Source organism: Dioscorea cayenensis, chromosome 19 (genome assembly GCF_009730915.1).
Source record: "Dioscorea cayenensis subsp. rotundata cultivar TDr96_F1 chromosome 19, TDr96_F1_v2_PseudoChromosome.rev07_lg8_w22 25.fasta, whole genome shotgun sequence".
Classification (NCBI taxonomy): Eukaryota; Viridiplantae; Streptophyta; class Magnoliopsida; order Dioscoreales; family Dioscoreaceae; genus Dioscorea; species Dioscorea cayenensis.
In genome coordinates, this window is record NC_052489.1 from 30,847,584 (window position 1) to 30,864,200 (window position 16,617).

The 16,617-nt window shown below is 33.0% G+C and overlaps 4 protein-coding genes across 9 annotated transcripts; all 4 read left to right on the plus strand.

Annotated features, from left to right (window-relative positions):
- Positions 1–4,867: 4,867 nt before the first annotated feature.
- Positions 4,868–7,708, plus strand: LOC120250695 (GPN-loop GTPase QQT2). 2 transcript variants are annotated; one of them, XM_039259527.1, is made up of 8 exons: positions 4,868–5,002; positions 5,096–5,162; positions 5,273–5,387; positions 5,505–5,731; positions 5,810–6,100; positions 6,775–6,980; positions 7,074–7,353; positions 7,517–7,708. In XM_039259527.1, the coding sequence occupies exons 2-7, from the start codon at positions 5,106–5,108 to the stop codon at positions 7,348–7,350; spliced, it is 1,173 nt and encodes a 390-aa protein (XP_039115461.1). In that variant the 5' UTR covers positions 4,868–5,002; positions 5,096–5,105; the 3' UTR covers positions 7,351–7,353; positions 7,517–7,708. The 2 variants fall into 2 exon arrangements, with proteins under 2 accessions (XP_039115461.1, XP_039115462.1); XM_039259528.1 differs by having other exon boundaries at positions 4,870–4,999.
- A 575-nt stretch (positions 7,709–8,283) lies between these two features.
- Positions 8,284–10,738, plus strand: LOC120283746 (pentatricopeptide repeat-containing protein At5g65560-like). The gene is given in 2 exon segments (XM_039290474.1): positions 8,284–10,086; positions 10,088–10,738. Coding segments are annotated over 2 exon segments (2,004 nt in total). The 5' UTR covers positions 8,284–8,421; the 3' UTR covers positions 10,427–10,738.
- Positions 10,739–11,007: 269 nt separating this feature from the next.
- Positions 11,008–12,853, plus strand: LOC120283749. Of its 2 annotated transcripts, XM_039290479.1 has the most exons (5): positions 11,008–11,231; positions 11,310–11,410; positions 11,750–11,849; positions 12,523–12,637; positions 12,713–12,853. In XM_039290479.1, the coding sequence occupies exons 1-5, from the start codon at positions 11,227–11,229 to the stop codon at positions 12,761–12,763; spliced, it is 372 nt and encodes a 123-aa protein (XP_039146413.1). In that variant the 5' UTR covers positions 11,008–11,226; the 3' UTR covers positions 12,764–12,853. The 2 variants fall into 2 exon arrangements, 1 of the variants encoding a protein (XP_039146413.1); XR_005543337.1 differs by having other exon boundaries at positions 11,724–11,849; positions 12,316–12,721.
- Positions 12,834–15,112, plus strand: LOC120283747 (acidic leucine-rich nuclear phosphoprotein 32 family member B-like). 4 transcript variants are annotated; one of them, XM_039290475.1, is made up of 3 exons: positions 12,834–12,972; positions 13,058–13,638; positions 14,605–15,112. In XM_039290475.1, the coding sequence occupies exons 2-3, from the start codon at positions 13,411–13,413 to the stop codon at positions 14,851–14,853; spliced, it is 477 nt and encodes a 158-aa protein (XP_039146409.1). In that variant the 5' UTR covers positions 12,834–12,972; positions 13,058–13,410; the 3' UTR covers positions 14,854–15,112. The 4 variants fall into 4 exon arrangements, with proteins under 4 accessions (XP_039146409.1, XP_039146412.1, XP_039146411.1 ...); XM_039290478.1 differs by lacking the exon at positions 14,605–15,112 and adding an exon at positions 14,220–14,459 and having other exon boundaries at positions 13,058–13,642; XM_039290477.1 differs by having other exon boundaries at positions 12,838–12,972; positions 13,066–13,638.
- Positions 15,113–16,617: the final 1,505 nt, after the last annotated feature.

A 16,617-nucleotide genomic window follows, 5' to 3' on the forward strand; every position in this document is an offset into this window, starting at 1 on the left:
ATTGTAATTTTTTTAAAAATGCATTTCAAGTTTCTCAAAAGAAATATCCATTATAGTTCCAAAGGTACATTCATAAATATATATATATATATATATCCATTATAGTTCAAAATGGGCATTTTATAGTTTTCGGAATTAACTACTTAAAATCTTTAAATATGACATTTTTTGAGTAATTTTTTGTTCTTATACATCATGGCAAACAAAAATATGATAGAAACACTAGTTTTTCTTGCATTCCATATTATTTCACATGAGTTAGATGTGACTTTTTTGATTTATTGCATTTTTTTTTTAAAAAAAAAAGACATGTCAAATTCCTTTAAAAAAATATCAATAGATCAAAATGGACATTTCTCAAAAGAAATATATATCCATTAGAGTCCCAAATGGACATTTTATAGTTTCTTTACAGAGAACTCATTTCTTAAACAGAGAGCTCATTTTTTTAAACAAAAACCTCATTTCTTAAACAGAAAATTCATTTTTTAAACAGAAACCGTCATTTTTTTAAACAAAAAACTCATTTCTTAAACAGAAACATTGATATTTAAACAGAAAAACCAATATTTACGTGACAAATTAATCCTGGGTATAAAAACCAATTAATCTTGTCCACTCGTAGATATTTAAATAAAAACAACGGTATTTAAGCACTTTTTTAAACGTAAATGCAATATATTAAACAGAAACATCGATATTTAAACAAAGACAACCAAGCATAAAGACGCTCGTTCTTTATTATATGGAGATAACGGTATTTGCATTAAAAATTTAATAAGTTTGTGGAAAAGAATTTAGGTTAGCATGATTACATTATAACTACAAACAAATTTATAACTATAAACAAAAGAATCTAGGTTAGCATGAAGAGTAATACATTTACTCATTTCTTAAATAGAGAACTCATTTATTAAACAGAGAGCTTATTTTTTTAAACAGAAACCTCATTTTGTTAAACAGAAAACTCATTTTTTAAACAGAAACATTGATATTTACATAGAAAAACCAATATTTACGTGACAAATTAATCCTGGATATAAAAACCAATTAATCTTGCCCACTCGTACATATTTAAATAGAAACAACGATATTTAAGTACTTTTTTAAACATAAACGCAGTATATTAAACAGAAACATCGATAGTTAAACAAAGACAACCAATCATAAAGACGGTCGCTCTTTATTATATGGAGTTAACGATATTTATATTAAAAAATTAATAAGTTTGTGGAAAAAAAGAATTTAGGTTAGCATGAAGAGTAATACATGTACTCAATTCTTAAATAGAGAACTCATTTTTTAAACAGAGAGTTCATTTCTTAAACAGAGAGTTTATTTTTTAAAACAGAAAACTCATTTCTTAAACAGAAACCTTATTTTTTTAAACAGCAAACTCATTTTTAAACAGAAACATTGATATTTAAACAGAAAAACCAATATTTACGTGACAAATTAATCCTCGGTATAAAAACCAATTAATCTTGGTCAATCGTACATATTTAAATAAAAACAACGGTATTTAAGCACTTTTTTAAACGTAAATGCAATATATTAAACATAAACATCGATATTTAAACAAAGACAACCAAGCATAAAGACGGTCGTTTTTTATTATATGGAGATAACGGTATTTGCATTAAAAATTTAATAAGTTTGTGGAAAAAGAATTTAGGTTAGCATGATTACATTATAACTACAAACAAAAGAATTTAGGTTAGTATGAAGAGTAATGCATGTACTCATTTCTTAAACAGAAAACTTATTTTTTAAACAGAACTTCATATTTTAAATATAAACCTCATATATTAAACATAACCCTCATGTTTTAAATAGAAACTCATTGCACCCAAGGGCATTATAGTCAAACCTTGTCACACTGGCCACAACTTCCCACGCAAGGGACAATTTCGTCCAAAAAAAAATCCAAATTAATTCTATCAATCACTGTTAGATGCTTGGGGGTTTTAAAAAATCATTGTATTCAAAAGAAAGGGGTTTTTATGGATATTAATTTCCACTTAAATATAACATTTTTTGATATTTTTTTGTTCTTCTACGTCATGACAGACAATATATATATATATATATATATATATATATATATGAAAAAAAAAACTTATTTTTTCATAATATTTCATATATTTTTACATGAGTTAGATATGACCATTATGGCTTATTGCATTTATAAAAAAAATCATTTCAGATACCTAAAAAGAAATATCCATTATAGTCCCAAATGGACATTATAAAAAAAAAAATATCCATTAGAGTTGAAATGGACATTTTATGGTTTTCAGAGTTAACTACTTGAAATCTATAAATATAACATTTTTGGGTTTTTTTTATTCTTGTACACTGACAAAAGATATGATAAAAACACTCATTTTTCCATGATATTCCATATATTTTCACATGAGTTAGATGTTACCATTTGAGCTTATTGCATTAAAAACAAAAAAAAGACATTTCAGATTTCTCAAAGGAAACATCCATTATAGTCCCAAAAGGACATTCATAAAAAAAATATCCATTTTAGTTATAAATGAACATTTTATAGTTTTCAGAGTTAACTACTTGAAATATTTAAATATAATATTTTTGGGTAATTTTTTGTTCTAGTATGTGATGGACAAAAGATATGATAAAAACACTTGTTTTTCATGATATTTCATATATTTTCACATGAGTTAGATGTGACCATTTTAGCTTCTTGCATTTTTTTTTAAAAAAAAGATATTTTAGATTTATTAAAAGAAATATCCATTATCGTCCCAAATGACCATTTTATAGTTTTCAGTATTAACTACTTGAAATCTTTAAATATGACATTTTTGGATATTTTTTTTGTTATTGTACGTCATGACATAAAAAAAATATGATAAAAACATTCGTTTTTCATTATATTCTATATATTTCACATGAGTTAGATGTAACCATTACTGTTTTATTGCAATTTTAAAGAAAAAAGGCATTTCAGATTCCTTTAAAGAAATATCAATGGATCAAAATAGACATTTCTCAAAATAAATATCCATTCGAGTCCCATGATATATAGACATTTTATAGTTTTTGGAGTTAATTATTCGAAGTCTTTAAATATGACATTTTTGGGTAATTTTTTGCTCTTGTACATCATTACAAACAAAAAATTTTGATGGAAAACACTTGCTTTTCTTAACATTCCATATATTTTATATGGATTAGATGTGGCCATTCTGGCTTATTGAATCTTTTTTACAAAAAGACATTTCATATTTCTAAAACAAAAATATCCATTATAATCACAAATGGACATTCCTAAATATATATATATATATATATATATATATATATATCCATTAAAGTCCCAAATGGACATTTTATAGTCTTTGGAGTTAACTATTTTATAGTTTTCGGAATTTTTATTATAGACAAAAAAAAAATTGATAAAACACTCATTTTTCATGATATTCAATATATTTTCACACAAGTTGGATATGACGGTTATGACCTATTGCATTTAAAGATATTTCTGATTCCTCAAAAAGAACTATCTATTATAGTCTCAAGTGGACATTTTATAGTTTTCAGAGTTAATAACTTGAAATCTTTAAACATGACATTTTGGAGTAATTTTTTGTTGTTGTACATCATGTTAAACAAAAAATATGACAAAAAAAAAACTATTATTTTTCATAATATTTTATAATATTTCGTATATTTTTACAATGGTTAGATGTGACCATTCTGATCCACTTCATTTAGATGCAATATAAACAATTTTAATTTTTGGTTTATGGATAAGTTTGGGTTAATTTTTGAATCGAGAAAATTTTATATTTAATATAATAAAAGAATAAATAATAAATATGCATCATATGTTATGGTGGTGGTAATTTTTGCACAATTTAATGTAATTCTGATTTTGATTGATAGTTTAATTTTGAATGATTTATATATTAACAATAAATATGCCGGTGTGGCCGGAAAAAGTTGAAATTATCTATAACTGGAATTTATTTAGCTGAAAATATATATAAATCAAGAATCACCATCTCATCTTATGGGATAACATTTCTTAGTTTCTTCCTCTTAAATGAGACGCAATTATGTAGGGTTAGTTTGTTTATATTTTTAAATTTAAAAAATAAGATTAGAAATTTAAAACTAGAAAACATCACTTGTGACGTTTACAACTTTTTATGATTGCCCCAGATGCTAAAAAAATTATAATCACTACATTGCTTGGTGCCTAAATGAATTAAAAGAAAAATAACTTTGAATAGTATGGAATTTAGGTATATTAAAAATTTTAAAAAAATAAATGAAGTTTAAGGGCCGTTGTTGTTTTTTTATATATAATATTAAGATTGGTCTTTCTACTTTGTTCTCTCTTTTGGTCCATAGTCTGAAATTTGTTTTTTTTATCCCTCGCTATTTCAATTGGGTCAATTAAATCCGAAACTCCATTAGTGCTAATTGGGCCGTTATTTTTTCTTAAGATTTTTTTTAGATTAAAATATTAGTAAAAAATAATAAATTAAAAACTAACTCCAAAACATGGTGATTAAGTATTTGGATCTTGATCCGAAAACTTAATCACTAAGATTTGAAGTTATTTTTAATTTATTATTTTTTAATATTATTTTAATTTGAAAAAAACTACGTTAGCAGAAAATAACACCCCAACTAACGTTGGTGGGGTTTTGGACTTGATTGATCCAATCTAGATAGTAGAGGAACAAAAATAAAACAAATTCAAAACTAGGGATTAAAAGCGAAGACAGAGCAAAGTAAAGGACCAATCTTGGTATTATATATATAATTTTTAATTATTATATATCTATAAATTATATATATATATATATATTCCACTTGGGATAGTTATTAATATTTCCCACCCTCGAGTTGGAATTGGACCTTGCATAGGAGAAACCCCAGATTGCAAACCCTTGCTGCTGTGTGGGGAGCCTTCGCGAATCCGGCGCCAAGGGCCTCTCTTTTCTCACCCTCTCGTGTGGTTTTTCATTTTTAATCACCCTTCTTTTTGAGGAAATTTCAATTTTGCTTTTTTTTTTTATGTCTTTTTCATCTTGTTTTGAATGAAATCAAGGTCGGTTCTGATGGATGTGGATGAAAGTCCCGAACGAATGGATTTGGAGGAGTCGAAGAAGAGTGCGGTAATGAGTTTGATTCTATGATCGCCCTTGTTTTCTTTCTTTAATTTGGTTGATTATTGTTGTCATGATTTTATTCTATTTTCTAATTTTTTTTTGTCAAATGTTTGAAGTCGAAAGGGAAAGGAAAAGAGGAGCTCAGTGAAACCATGGAGAAGTTGAAGATAGCTGAATCTGATATTACTTTCAAGAGAAAACCTGTTATAATCATCGTGGTTGGGATGGCAGGCATGTTCAATTTTCACTATCAAAATTTGATTTTTAATTCATTTTGCGTGTATATGGTTTGAGAGATTTTTTTTTTTCTTCCTGTTTTTGTAAATTGTGATGATTGTGGTGTTATAGGAAGTGGAAAGACAACATTTCTTCATAGATTGGTTTGCCACACACTATCTTCGAATATCCGGGGATATGTGTTGAACCTCGACCCGGCAGTCACGACACTTCCTTTTGGTGCTAACATTGATATAAGAGACACTGTTAGATATAAGGAAGTGATGAAGGAGTATAACCTTGGGCCTAATGGGGGAATACTTACTTCATTGAACCTATTCGCTACCAAGTTCGATGAGGTAGTATTTTATTTTCAATGTGATTTTACTTTTTATTCTCATGTCTGTATTGTTAAAGTTGCTATTTTGTGGTTTTAGGTTATATCTGTCATTGAGAGGCGAGCTGATCAACTTGACTATGTGCTGGTTGACACCCCTGGTCAGATTGAGATATTTACTTGGTCTGCTTCAGGAGCTATAATCACTGAAGCTTTTGCTTCGACATTTCCAACCGTAATTGCTTATGTTGTTGATACACCACGATCGGCAAATCCTGTCACTTTTATGAGCAACATGCTCTATGCATGTAGTATACTTTACAAAACAAGGCTGCCTTTGGTCCTGGTGTTTAACAAAGTTGATGTTGCTAAGCATGAATTTGCATTAGAGGTATTCAGTTCTCTGTTCTGTTATTATTTTTATTTGTTTCTTTGTTTTCTGAAATTGCTTTGGCTTGAGGTACTGCTCAATAGTATTCTTATTACTTTTATTTCACTTTAGTAGGACACATTGTAAGAGTAATGCCAAGGACTTAATTGATGTTTGATTTTTAGTCTTTAATCTCTCCACTTTTATGTCTTGGCTTTTCTCAATGTAATTCTATTTTTAGGGTATCTTATGTGTCTGCATATCAAAAACACTTGCAAGAGGACTCAAATTCTTGCAATTTAGATATTGCTTTAGCTTAGTCTTTTAAATCTTCTGTGAAACATTTTGTTCGAAACATTTTAGATTTAGAATGTGAGAATGAAATCTGAAGATGATCATTTAGAACTGTTGGTGAACCACAACCAAGATGAGCTGTGGTTACCTATGACTATATTGAGAGTCTTTCAGATAGGATGCCATTTTTTAGTTTTGCTTTGTGGTTTTGTGTTGCATTGGTTCAATTGATTCCAATTAATTGTGGTTGCTTGACTTACAAAATTCTATGAATTATTTTCATCCTTCCGTGGAAGAAAAAAATTTGAAAACCTCAGATATCCTATGGCCAATTGCCTTATAGAACAATTCTTTCTTTCTTTGCTCAAGAACTCATTTAAATTTTCCTCTTTTGGGAACAGTGGATGGAAGATTTTGAGGCATTCCAGGCAGCTATAGAAACCGATTCATCCTATACATCAACCTTGACAAGAAGCCTCTCTTTGGTCCTTGATGAGTTTTACAAAAATCTAAAATCTGTGGGAGTTTCAGCCGTTTCTGGCACGGGGATGGAAGCTTTCTTCAGTGCAATCGAAGCCAGCGCTGAAGAGTACATGGAGAATTACAAGTACTACAAAACCATAAGACTCATTTGGAGAATAACTAGTTTTCTTTAGGTTCTGAAATTGTTTCTAGTTACATGACTTCTGAAACTTCCCAGGGTTGATCTTGATAAGAGGCGGGCCGAAAAGGAGAGGCTAGAAGCTGAACGCCGAAAACAAAACATGGAAAAACTGCGGAAAGACATGGAAGAGTCTAAAGGTCAAACCGTAGTGCTGAGCACTGGTTTAAAGGATAAGAAAACTATAGCTGATCCAATGGACGAAGAAGATGAGGAGGAAGAAGATGAAGATGAAGATGATTCTGTGAAGTTCTCTGAAGAGGATGAAGACGAAGATGAAGGTGAAGATGAGGAGGTTGCTCACTTTGCCTTTTAAATGGTATGCCAGCCAAAAAACCTACTTTTTTTTCCATGGATTAAATTTCAGTTCATAAATTCATCGATACAAAGAAATCAGTATGGTCTTTTTATGAACTCAGATTATTCATCTTTTTCCATCATTTTTCGTCTTAAATGTTTTGGTTTTGTTCTATGTTTTGCAGGATTTATCCAAAATACACCTTAAACCAGCTCCTTCTGAGATCAGCATAGATTGTATTGTGCTCTCTGGTTTCTTACTGATTCTAGAGCACCAGTTGTTTAATGATGTTAGAGATGTGTAAAACCCAGCAAACAAATGTACACTGTCTTTTTTTATTATTATTTTCATATAAATGTTCGTTCCTATAATTTAAGGTATTTGGTTCGAAGATAAAAATTGGCAAAGAGTATGGTAAAATTTCTTTTATCTACTCAGATAATTGGCCTCATCTATAAAATAGTGTATTATGTTTGTCTCTAAAATAGTGAGTTATGAATTATGTTTAATGTTAAATTATTGTTAGTCATGAGTGAAAAATAGGTTGAATATTATTTGGAACTTTAATAATTATAATATTTTATTTATTAAATAGTTTTTAGCTATAAAATGAGTTATTTTAACCTTAAAAAAAAAATAAGCATTCCTTTCTGCCGTTAGATATAATATGCATCAACCATCTTCCAAGGAGAAGAATGGTAACTCCTGGGTGGAGGTGTGTAATTTGTCCACTATATTATAAATAAAAAATAAAATTGAAAGGTTGATTCTCTATAACTTTATAATAAAATTAAAAAAAAAATCTGAAATTTAGTAGTTTCTTTTTTATTTGTTCAATTTTTATCTCATTAAAATGGGCCTTCCAATCTAATTATTATTTTTAATTTATACATTTTCATAATTTTTATTCCCAAAATACCCCTCTAAACCATCCATCAGATGGAAACCCGGTCCTTCCCTCTCTCGCTCTCTCTCCTTCTCCCTCCCTCTTCTTCCCCTTTCCGTGGCGCCGTCGTCACCGCCGGTTTTGGTGGCTCACCGGAACCCTAATCCAAATGCATCCTCTATAAACATCTCTGAGCCCGTACGATGCTCAAACTAACTGCTCGGATCAAGCAACGCCACCAACCACCTTTCCCTCTCCTTCTTCCTCTTGCCCTCTCCACCGCCCCTCTCGCCGAAACCATAACCCTAAATCCCCAAATCCTCGATTCTAACATCACTTCCGACCTTGTTTCCATCCTCTCTCTGCCCAACTGGCATCGAAATCCTTCTCTCCGCCGCCTTTCCCCCTCCTTCACTCCCAGCCTCTTTTCCGATCTCCTCCAGTCCTCCAATCTCCACCCCTTCACTGCCCTTGACTTCTTCGATTGGCTCGCCCGTCGCCCTGGATTCCGCCACTCCGTCCAGTCCCACTCCGCACTCCTCTCCCTCCTCCTCCGGTCCAAGTATCAAGCTCCGCTTGAAAGGATCACCACATCCATGATCAAATCATGCACCTCCGTACGTGACCTCACCTCCATTCTGGATTTCTTCAAGGCACGACCTGAGTTCTCGATCCGTTGCTTCAATTTGATGCTCATGGCGCTCGCCAGGTTCTCGATGATGAAAGAGATGAGGTCTTTATACTATGAGATGCGTAAAGGTGAGATCTTAATGAATGACCATACGTATAACACAATGATCAACGCTTGCTGCAAAGTGGGGGATTTGGATGGCGCGAAGGCTTATTTGTGTGATTTGTTGGATGGTGAATGGAGTCCGGATACGTTTACTTATACTTCGTTTGTGATGGGTTATTGTAGGGTCGGAGATTTGGATGGGGCTTGCCGTGTCTTCCTGTTGATGCCTTTCAGAGGTTGCACAAGGAATGAGGTTACCTACACTGTCTTGATTCATGGGCTCTGCGAGAATGGCCGAGTGAGGGAGGCTTCTTACTTGTTTTCTAGGATGGAGGATGATGGGTGTTTCCGAGATGTGCATACTTACACTGTGATGATTGGTAGTTTATGTAAGGAAAGTAGAATGCAACATGCCGAACAGATGGTGAATGATATGTCTGAGAAGGGATTGGTCCCCAATGTAGCTACCTACAATGCTTTGATTGATGGCTACTGCAAGGCAGGGAAGACTGATGTTGCTTTGGGTGTCATGGAGTTGATGGAGAAGAATGAGTGTAAGCCGAATGTGAGGACTTACACTGAGCTGATATCCGGGTATTGTAAGGAGAGGAAAGTGCACAAAGGGATGTCCTTGTTGAGCAAGATGGTTGAAGCTGGGCTGGCTCCAAACCTTGTTACTTACACAACATTGATTCAGGGGCAATGTGATGAAGGGCATGTTGATGATGCATCTCAATTGCTTGACTTGATGTATGGAGAGGGGATGGTTCCCAACCAATGGACTTGTTCAATTTTGATTGAGGCACTTTGTAAAGTTGGCAGGATTGAAGAAGCTTGTTTATTCTTTGACTCTCTTGTACAGAAAGGCATTGGTGTAAATCAGGTGGTTTATACAGCATTAATAGATGGATTGTGCAAGGCTGGAAAGATTGATATTGCCCATTCATTGCTAGATAAGATGATTTCTCAAGTTTGCCTTCCAGACTCTCACACCTATAGTGCTTTAATTGATGGACTGTGTAAAGATAAGAAATTGCAGGAAGCCACATTGTTATTGAATGATATGTTGGAGAAGGGAATTATATGTACTGTAGCCACTTATACAATTCTTATTGATGCCATGTTGAAGGAAGGGAGACTCTCACAGTGCAAAGCGGATATTGGCCTCTATGATTTCTTCCGGGTGCAAACCTGATGTTTATGTCTATACTGTTTTCATTCGTGCTTACTGTAGTGAAGGAAGGATGGAAGAGGCTGAACAGATGATGGCAAAGATGAGAGAAGATGGAGTTCCTGGTAATTCATTTATTTATAACACATTACTAGATGGGTATCTTAGGATGGGATTGAAAGACCATGCTTTTCTCACTCTCAAAAACATGATTGATTTTGCGTGTGAACCTGATTATGTAACATTTATCCATATTGCTCAAACTTCTTCTAGAGAAGAAGCAAGTAGGCCATGCCCTTAAAACCACAGATATGTGGAATATATTGGAGATGGACTCTGTATTGGAGCTTATCGAAGAGATGATTAGGAATAAATGCAACCCTTCCATCAACACTTACAATATCCTCATGGCAGGATTTCTGTAGAGTGGGTCAGTTAAAAGAAGCTAAATTATTGCTTTCACATATGCAAGAAAGTGGCAAATACTCCTAATGAAGTTACATACACATCTCTTATTGATTGTTGCTGTAAATTAAAACAGTATGAAGTTGGATTTGCCTTTTTAAACTCCATGTCTGAAGGTGGTTATCCACCCCGTTTAGAATCATATCAACTTCTTATCTCTGGGTTTTGTGATGTCGGAAATTTTGAAAAGGCAAAATCAGTCTTCTGTAACTCACTTACGAGGGGATTTAATAATGACGAAATTGTGTGGAAAATTTTTTACAGTAGCCTTCTTAGAAAGAGACATGTTGATGTATGCTCAGAGTTGCTGTCTATCATGGAGGAAAGAAATTGTCATCCAAGTCCTGTGACATATGATAAGTTGGTAAAGGAGATTAATGTAATGCAAATGAAGGAATAATCTGGCCTCCTTTTTTGATCTCCTTCAACTCTGACCTACTTTCACACTGATCCCTGTTTCTTGGGCATATCTGTTTCTCAGATTCATAAAGCTGATGGAATGGGATATGATTTTACAGGGAATTTTCTTTTTGTAGTGCATGGCACTTGTGTGTCATTTGTTTATCTTATCTGATCCAATGACTGGCCCACGAAATCAGAGACAACAATTATTGGAAATTCCGCGGAGTCCTAACAATGAGGTTAATACATCAACACTTACTCCCATTTTTTATATTCTCTGTTATGATAATTGAATACTAATTGCTTTCTATATTTAGGCGCTCTGCTGATGGATGGACTCACAATATGCAATCTGAGATGATACTTTGTGTTCACTTTATAGAACAGGATAATATCAAAAACATTTTTGACCAGAGAGGTAAGCCATATCCCCTGGACCTTATTGGTGTTCAAAATCTGTTGAAGTTAACCTCATACACTGCAGTAGTCTCTGTCTTATGCATGAATTCTGGGCAACCTATGTTCTCGTCTATATGACTGTTCATTTACTAACAGCTGTGACTGAATATGTACCTGCAAATCATCAAATTTCATTTTGGAATTTATCTTGCATTTTACTCTACATCTCTAGACATTATTTTCTTAAAGATATTATTAAAATCATCAGTGACACTAAATTTTAGATATATGAAATCCTTAAATGGGTTGAATGTGGGACAGTTTTTTTCTAGATATCTTGCTGCTTGATTTCTGAAAGTTAAAGGACCATGGTTTGGGAACAAGTTTGACATCAAATGCAGCTGTTTCTTTTGCTACAGCTTGACTGCAAACTCTAATTTGAGGGGGGCTGGCAGCAGGTAATAAACTCTAGTTGCTTGGTAAATTTTGGCTTTTGTCTGTTTTTTTTCTTATATATATATCATCATTTGTTTATTCTACGAGTAAGGTGAGTCTGTCACTTTATGCTCTTTATGCTCACTAAAAAACACATTTTCCTAGTTTATTATCGGTTCTTAAGTATATCTCTAATTTTGGCTCCGAAAACTTGATTGTGAATCTATGAATATATCATTGACTATGAAGTTCATGCACATATTTACTACAATTTTAAACAAGACTGTTGATCCTGGATCCGTCTTTGAGCAGCTTATGGTAGGGGCATCACATCATAAACACTTGAAATATGGACAAAGACTACCAATTAGTTACTAATATTTAATTAGGTAATCCTGGTTTTACTTGCTGAAAACAATGGGAACGGAAAGATTACAACTTTGATAGTTTGAAGGACTAATGAAGTCTCAAATATGGTCAACATTACAGAGAAATATCACCATATAAACTAGAAAAGAACTGCAATTAAGCATATGGACAAGAGAATAGCGGAAACCAGACATAATACAATAAGAAGGTAAATGTTACAGAGAAATATCTCCATATAAACTACAATTCAACACTTTCCGCCTTTATTTTTAGCAAGGACGAAGATAACTGATGATTTCTAAATTCAACTGGAATTCTTCTTTGCAGATTAAACAGTGAAGAAATAAATGCTGGAGATGCCCGGCATTGCATTCTCTGCTTTTTTTTTCCCCTTTCCTCCAATTATCAACTGCAGGAGATGGCATTAGCAAAACCTTCTCCGGTAAACACACGCCATATCACTTACTGTTTCAAAGTATCACCGTTGTAATGTACTAATTGCTGGTTTTTTTAATAGAGCAAGCTCACAAGGTGCACCCACAGAAGATGTAGAAGAAACAGAGCATAGCCACCAAAGCCAGCGACTCAAACAGCACAACAAAGGCCCGGACAACGCTGTCAACCACTGAGAAGTTAAACAGTTGACTCATCCTCAACATCCCCCAGGTTCAAGTCTGGCCACCGGAAGTAAGACTGCAATGTGCTCCTGCTCAGTCTGAACCACTCGTAGTCTGACCATCTCCACCCTGCCATTACTCCCACGGGCAATGCTACCAAGTACCAAATCAATACTAGCATTTAATCAAGTGTTTTTAGTACTTTTAATTTAATAATGCTCCTCATCCTGCTTTATTCCTTCTAGCCTTCTAGGGATGTCCATTGTCTTGAAGAAGTCTTCTTCTGAGTGCTTGTCACTGTAGTTGAGAGGACTGGAGACTTCAGATCACTGCTGTTTGAGATGACGTCAGCCCTAGTTCATGTGTACATATGCTTTGCTCTGGACGGTTGGATTTTCTCCCACGTCAGAGTCGATCTTGGGATTGATGGATATGAACGGTCTAGATTGTCCCTTTCATTGGCATACAAGCTGAATTCTCACGCTGCCGCGGCTCTTTGCCTTGGCACTTTCGATCCTGTTCTTGAAAAAAAAATCGATTTTTTAAAACATTTTGTGAGGAGATTTTTGTGAAGGCGAGAGTTGAGGACGAGAGGAAGATGGAGGATGCGAAGGCGGCGGTGAACGGCGTGGAATATGATGTTGAGAGTGATGATGACGAGCCGCGTGAGATTGTTAATGTCAAGGTTGATGATGGTGACGAGGATGAGGAGGAGCAAGATGGGAGTGGAGATGACGAGGGTGAGGAGGAAGAAGATGGAAGTGACGACGATGAGGATGAAGAAGATAGTGACGACGATGACGATGAGGAGGCAGCTTCTGACGAGGTAGGTAGGCATTGTGACTTTTGCATTCTATATATATATATATATGTATATATTTCTTATCTTTTTCTACTTGAGGGCTTGCATTTATTGGTTTTTTTTAAAATTATTTTTTGATCATTTTGAATGGTTTCATTTGAGCTTGTTCATTTCCCCTAGTAGATTATATAGTTTTATACTTTTTATATTGTAATTTATTTCAAAAAGTTGCTAGTTATTTGCTGATTTTTATTTACTTCCTTTGTTTTGGTGTTGTTCTCTTGATGATCAAAAGAAATAACTTCTTTTTTTTTTTTCAAATTACATCATACTGTAGCTTAAAGTTTGTAACGAGAGTTTGATTAATTTGTTTAAATTATGTACTTTTGTTAATATTACTATTCTTGCATCTATCAAATAACCTCTACATTTTCTCTTATAAGAATTTTAGAATTTATTTTGTTATCTTGTGGTTAGTTGTTCATTAAGAGCTTCTCAAGCTTCTGCCTTTTCACTTATTACATTGGAAAAAATTTCTATTTCTTATGTCCCCAACTCTTATATTTATTTTGCTTACTCCATTTTACTGCTATTGTTATTAGCAGATAAAGGTCAAATCTTATATCTGTTATTCCTGTTTGTTTTTGGTGATGCAAGCTCCCTCAGGGTTCATTTTGCCGAGTCATGTAGAATGGAATTGTCTCCATCCGACAAACCTGGTATTCAATTCAAGGCAACCCAGTCGTGTTACACGAATCATACTATTGTTGGGATTGTATTTTATCTACTATAAACCTGTCCTAAAGTATGTAACCTTGATTAATATCTTGCAAAAAAAAAAAAAACCTAAATCAAAATAAAGTTTATTGGTATATGTGGCCACTGTGCTTGCGTTTGGATTGAAATTCTAATGTGATGGCAAGTGTTCGCACTTTCGTTTTCGATGCCATTGAATCATTTTGTGTATGGTATTTTGCTGTATGTTGTCAGGAGGATCTCGGAACTGAATATCTAATTCAACCAGTTGGCCGAGCTGAAGATGAAGAAGATGCAAGTGACTTTGAGCCAAACAATGAGAGTGATGTGGATGAAGACATTGATGATGAAGAAGAAGAAGAAGAAGCTAATGATGATGATGCTGGCAGAGTTGAAGCCTCTTCCAAACGCAGAAGGCCGAGCACCGATGGTGCAGTTAGGAACGGTGAGGATGATGATGATGAGAGGCCTTCGAAACGGTAGGTCATTTGGCATCAACTGGGCTTACTTATGTGAACCCCATGGCCTGAAAAAAAACTGACATCTAATGAAATCCCACCAGATTGTTGAAAGAATTTTATTAGACTATGGATTGCAAAGTCCTTAGTTTGATGTTCTTCAGAAGTTTAATTTGGTAGTTAATTTCTTCCCGGAATTGTTGATTGTGTTTTCCATTCCTCTGTTGTGTGCCAGGCTTTCCTGGTTTTTGGTTTTTAGTTTTGATGTTTTCCTTAACCTTCCACTTGTATGGTTTTTCTTGTGGATGAAATGCTTCTGGTCTGAATGTCTGATATTGATAATCCGAAATTTATAATATTCTATTAATAATTTGTGCAGATCTAGCTGGTCATAATAGTAAATTTATTGTTAATAATTTATAATATAAATATGAGCCTTTAATTTGATCACATTGAAGTTTTTAATTGGGGTAACTAGTGTTTTGTTTGGATGGTAAGGTACTGTTTTTAGATGAACACATGTTTGGAAACATGGTTTGAAGGGAATTTTTATCCGGTAGATTCATTTCATGGTAACTACCATGGAACCAAGACATGACATATTTTTAGCCATGGGTTTATAAATTTCATTGTTTTTTATTATATAATTTAGGGATATATTGGTAATTATCTTAAAAGATCTATACCTTTTACTTTAAAAATTATTAAATCGAGGCAATCTAACAGATGTGGTTGAGCCATATTTCGCTTCTATAGTAACTATTACGAAACCGGTTCCGTGGGATCATCCCTCGTTTGAAGGAAGTTTGGTTTAAAGGGGATAAGATGAAGGATTGAATATTATGATAACATTTGGGTGTTTTGATAGTTTTATTGGACAAAAAAATGTTATCATAATTTTTAATATTATCATTTGTATCCTTTATGATGAGTGAGCAAGGTTGATAAGAGATCATTTGAGGTCTTCTTTTAGACTCCATTTGCATTAGTATTTGTGGTAATAATCTTATATTGTTACTGAAAATTAAAAAAGATGTTAAATTGTATTTTGTATTGTTGAATCTGATTATTTCTCCAAATGATATGTTTGAGATTGATAACAAAGTTTCTAGTTTATCTTGTTTTTGTGGAAACATATCACCCGTATTCATAATTGATATTTTATCTTTTGTTTTTTTGTTTTTTGTTTTTTTTAGTTTTAAAAATGATTACTTTTAAAGTAAATAAAAAAATTTTTAAAAAAACTTTTTTATTATTAAAATCCACAACCTTTCATCTCTCCATGTCTGAAATAGCAAATACTTCGACATTTTAAAACATTTGTTTAATAAACTAAATGAGCATTTATTTAAAAAAATTTCAAAAAAACATTTTTTTATAATCTTAATATATAATCTTACACCATTACCTTCAAACCAAATACTACACGGTTTAATAATTTTTTTACTCTACCTTTACGCCAAAGAGCGTTTGGTTCGCGGTAATGTAGCACGTGGTAATCTGAAAATATTACTATGTTTGGTATTACACCGATGGTAATCTGGATGGTAATATCACATTACCAACTTATAAATATTACTAAAAAAGTTGATAATTCTATTACTACTAAATTTGGTGTCTATTTTGGATTACCGTGGTAATCTTATATCTTTTTATATTTTAGCAAATTGATTACCATAATAACCAAACACGGCAATTAATTATTCCCAGTAATAAAAGTTCACAACCAAATATGGTTATATCAAACTACCGTAATTTTCACAACCATATAATATTTTCACTCATATTA

What these genes read in the sequence shown, in the direction of transcription:
- LOC120283749 (XM_039290479.1), top strand. An exon ending in AAACATTTTTGACCAGAGAG is followed by an intron (nt 11,411 to 11,749) that starts GTAAGCCATATC and finishes GATTTCTGAAAG; the next exon opens with TTAAAGGACCATGGTTTGGG. An exon ending in TTGAGGGGGGCTGGCAGCAG is followed by an intron (nt 11,850 to 12,522) that starts GTAATAAACTCT and finishes TCTTCTTTGCAG; the next exon opens with ATTAAACAGTGAAGAAATAA.
- LOC120250695 (XM_039259527.1), top strand. Translation starts at nt 5,106, where the DNA reads ATGGATGTGGATGAAAGTCCCGAACGAATGGATTTGGAGGAGTCGAAG. An exon ending in AGGAGTCGAAGAAGAGTGCG is followed by an intron (nt 5,163 to 5,272) that starts GTAATGAGTTTG and finishes AAATGTTTGAAG; the next exon opens with TCGAAAGGGAAAGGAAAAGA. An exon ending in GAGTACATGGAGAATTACAA is followed by an intron (nt 6,981 to 7,073) that starts GTACTACAAAAC and finishes GAAACTTCCCAG; the next exon opens with GGTTGATCTTGATAAGAGGC.
- LOC120283747 (XM_039290475.1), top strand. Translation starts at nt 13,411, where the DNA reads ATGGAGGATGCGAAGGCGGCGGTGAACGGCGTGGAATATGATGTTGAG. An exon ending in AGGAGGCAGCTTCTGACGAG is followed by an intron (nt 13,639 to 14,604) that starts GTAGGTAGGCAT and finishes GTATGTTGTCAG; the next exon opens with GAGGATCTCGGAACTGAATA.